Source organism: Apodemus sylvaticus, chromosome 18, assembly GCF_947179515.1.
Source record: "Apodemus sylvaticus chromosome 18, mApoSyl1.1, whole genome shotgun sequence".
Taxonomy (NCBI): domain Eukaryota; kingdom Metazoa; phylum Chordata; class Mammalia; order Rodentia; family Muridae; genus Apodemus; species Apodemus sylvaticus.
The window spans coordinates 41,020,535-41,023,980 of NC_067489.1; the positions used below are offsets into that span (position 1 = coordinate 41,020,535).

Here is a 3,446-nt window from a genome sequence, read left to right on the forward strand (position 1 = left end):
GGTCCCACACTTACTTGATGTGTGTGGATGTTTTGACACCCAGAGCAGAGCTTCCCCTTCTCACAACAGAAGGGGGATGGGTATTTGGAGGATTACTTGCATGAGGGAGTAATGACAGGGGAGCAGGGCTGATAGCAGGATGTAAAGGGAATGAGTAAATAAATCTAATTTAAAAAGATCAAGTAATAAATAAATGGGAACTCATGACACTGAAAAGCTTCTCTGAGTCAAAGGACACCACCAAATGAGAGTCTACAGATTTGGGAAAGATCTTCATACATCCTACAGCAGACAGAGGGGTAAACTCCAAAATATATAAAGAACTCAAGAAGTTAAGACACAAAGAACCCAAATAACCCAATTAAAAAATGGAGTACAGACCTAAAACTGAAAGCTCTCCTCAGAGGAATCTTGAATGGCTAAGAAACATTTAAAGAGCTGAGATTATAGTAAACAGGAACCTCAAACTGGACCCCAAACAGGAACCTCATACTGTTGTTCTCTCAGGTTACTAAATTCACTCTTGCTTTTCTTTGGCCAAATTTTAGCAGACAGCAATTCTTTCCATGAGGAAATGGGATTGGAGGCTCCATCCCTTTTCATCACAAGGAAAAATGAAAAGGGGGAAGGGCTTTCAAACTGAGAGACACCAAATGCAAAGAAACACACAGAGACCCATGTATTTGACCCATGTTATTGGAAGACAGACATCAATTCTATTATTAACAGGTAAAAATGGAATAAATTAAGTGATGAATGTGTAGGACTTTTATTTGTTGGTGAATACTTTTAATACTAAAATAAGGTAGAGGATCCAGAGATTCTGGCTTGGGATAGGATATAACACACAGAAATACAGACACGCAGACACACAGACACACACACACACACACACACACACAGCAAGAGAGGGAGAGAAAGAGAGAGAGAGAGAGAGAGATGTTAAAAATTCTACACAAATACATGAAGTGAGATTTAAAGTACAAATTTTTTATTACTATTTTTGTTTTTGTTTTGTTTTCTATGTGTGGCTTGTTCTTTCTCAGGATTTACAAATTTGTAGACCTGAAATTCTGTTATTTAGGTAAGATGTCTGGCACAACTTCGTTTAGGGAATCTTTCCTTAACTTATAAAGGCCAAATAAAGAAATAGCGACAACCATACACAGATTTATAAAGGCTAGGGAGTATACATTCCAATTGGAATGAGGTAAAGGCACAGGAGGTGGTCCGCTGTCTATACTACCTCCATGGCCACGTAGAAGACAGTCTGGTGGTTCCCATGTGTTATTACAATGGCAGTGGTGTTTATTGTTGCAGACACCTTGCATATGGCATAACTGTGGTGAACAGTTACTTACCAGAACAGACTTGCTGACACACTTTCTATCAACACATAAATAGTCTGGAGCACAAGCTGTGCCATCCCTCACTGCTCCAGAGTCATCTATGGTTATCCCAAAATGATAGTCCATAGTCCAGCAGGTGATATTATTGAAGTGAGTGTAATGCACTGTTTCATGATTTCTCCTTTGGGGCAGTTCTGTCACGTTCTCACACTGAATTCGCCCACAGAGTACATTAGTGAGTTGGCATCTTATGTATGAAAAGCTATCATTACCACAGTTACCGAAACGGTCACCCCGTTTGTTCATTTCTGTGTAGCAAATTTTGTTTGCACTTCTGCTTCCATTGCCAAAAATCTTCCGACACTGTTCCTCATGTTGATGACATTTCATTTTATAGCAATAACCCTCATCACTGCAAGGTGTTCCGTCCTCTTTATACACGTCTCCTGGACACTCAGCTGAAGTTCCATTGCACCACTCTGGAAGGTCACACTCATTTTTCTCTTTTCGACACATGGTTCCTGTTGGAAGGAACTTGCAGTCTTTACAACAAAGTCCAAAGGCACATTGAGCACCAGGTTGGAGAACACAGTCTTTGTTACAGCATGGGTCTTTTGAACAGGATTCATTGTCCCCACAATCACACTGTTCTCCTTCCTCAACCAGCTCATTCCCACACATGGTTAGGTTTGTTACTAGTGTTTCTGGAACATCATATAAGCAAGTTCTTCGACGAACATGTGAATATATGTATTCGTAACTACAGTTGCTCAATTTGGGGGAATTCAATTTATATGCGGCCATTAAGCAGCTTTTTCTCCCACAAGTACAATATTTTCCATCATGAGTCAGACCCAAGTTGTGACCCATCTCATGGGCTACCACAAATGCCGTGTCTAACATTTTCTCAGAAGTGAAACTATTAACTGCACAATTTAAAGAAAGGCAAACTGAACCTACAAAAGCTATCCCTAAATTTATTCCATAGCTACGTTTGACAAGAAGGTGTACGATATCATGTCTATCTATTTTCTTCTTTCGCTTCCAATCACAGAAATCATCTAGGAGTTGAGATATACCCTGTTCCACTTTGACATGGTTCTTTTCACTCCACACTTCAAGTTTGGTTAAAACCACATCAGTTTCAATTTGAAGATAATAACCATTTATTCCATTGACTACTTGCAACATATCTTGAATACAAGTTGTGGTATTGTAATTTCGATGAACATATCGATTATGATCTAGTATAGCAAAATAATCGATAAACCTGTGGTGGGTCCACCAATTCTCATAGGGGATTTGCAAAGGTGTGGAGGCAGGGCTTTCTTGAAGCTTCATTTGTCTTGCTATTTCCTCTTCTGTTAACCCGCATCTCATGGGAGATAATTCTGACTGCCCACTGTCCATTTTGTAAGCCAGATGTTCAAATGTGGAAGTTGAGCTCTTGCGCATGATTTCATAAGTTGTACCATTTATCTCTAGTATGCCTTGCAAACTCCCCAAACAGGTGTTAACAATGACTAGGGACCCTGGGTCTTCATCCACATAGCCATGGTAGTAGCAGTCAGTCTGCACAAAAGGCTGCTCTTCAAGGAGTTTACCTTGCTGAGTGTAAGTGAAAAGTCTGAAGTTTCTGGATATCAAGTTTTTCTTGGGTTTCATAGTGATTATGTGTCTCTGTCCCCCAACGTGCAGGCTGTAAGACAGCCAACCTGAGGAAATGGTATTTCTGCTAGTGACAGCGACTCTCAAGGGTATCACTACTTCTGGAAGGCTACTGTATTTAGCATGTCCAGTTGGTGACCATGCAGAGAAGAAGAACATCTTCCACAGGCAGAACTTAAGGAACATATTCCTTTTAATTCACCAGAGCCTTATCCACAGTCACTATATCCTTTGAAAGTGCAAAGGAGCTTGAGAAATCCTTGCTGTCCCAGTCCTCAGTTTGTCTGGTTGCAGGCAGCACTGGCATGTAATGGTGTGTCTTCTGACAGAGTTGAGTCATAAGAGCATCAGGACTAGAACAAACAGGTAAATACGGGCAAATATAGCTATTGGTAAATCCTGGTTGAGTTCAGTTAGATGACATAACTA

General features: G+C 40.4%; 1 protein-coding gene across 1 annotated transcript; it reads right to left on the reverse strand.

The window, feature by feature from the left end:
* Positions 1–1,076: 1,076 nt before the first annotated feature.
* LOC127669007 (disintegrin and metalloproteinase domain-containing protein 26A-like) lies at positions 1,077–3,237 on the reverse strand. Its single transcript, XM_052162887.1, has one exon. The coding sequence runs from the start codon at positions 3,201–3,203 to the stop codon at positions 1,077–1,079; it is 2,127 nt and encodes a 708-aa protein (XP_052018847.1). The 5' UTR covers positions 3,204–3,237.
* Between the last annotated feature and the right edge of the window lie 209 nt (positions 3,238–3,446).

Coding starts and splice junctions, on each gene's coding strand:
- LOC127669007 (XM_052162887.1), bottom strand. CDS start 3,203: ATGTTCCTTAAGTTCTGCCTGTGGAAGATGTTCTTCTTCTCTGCATGG.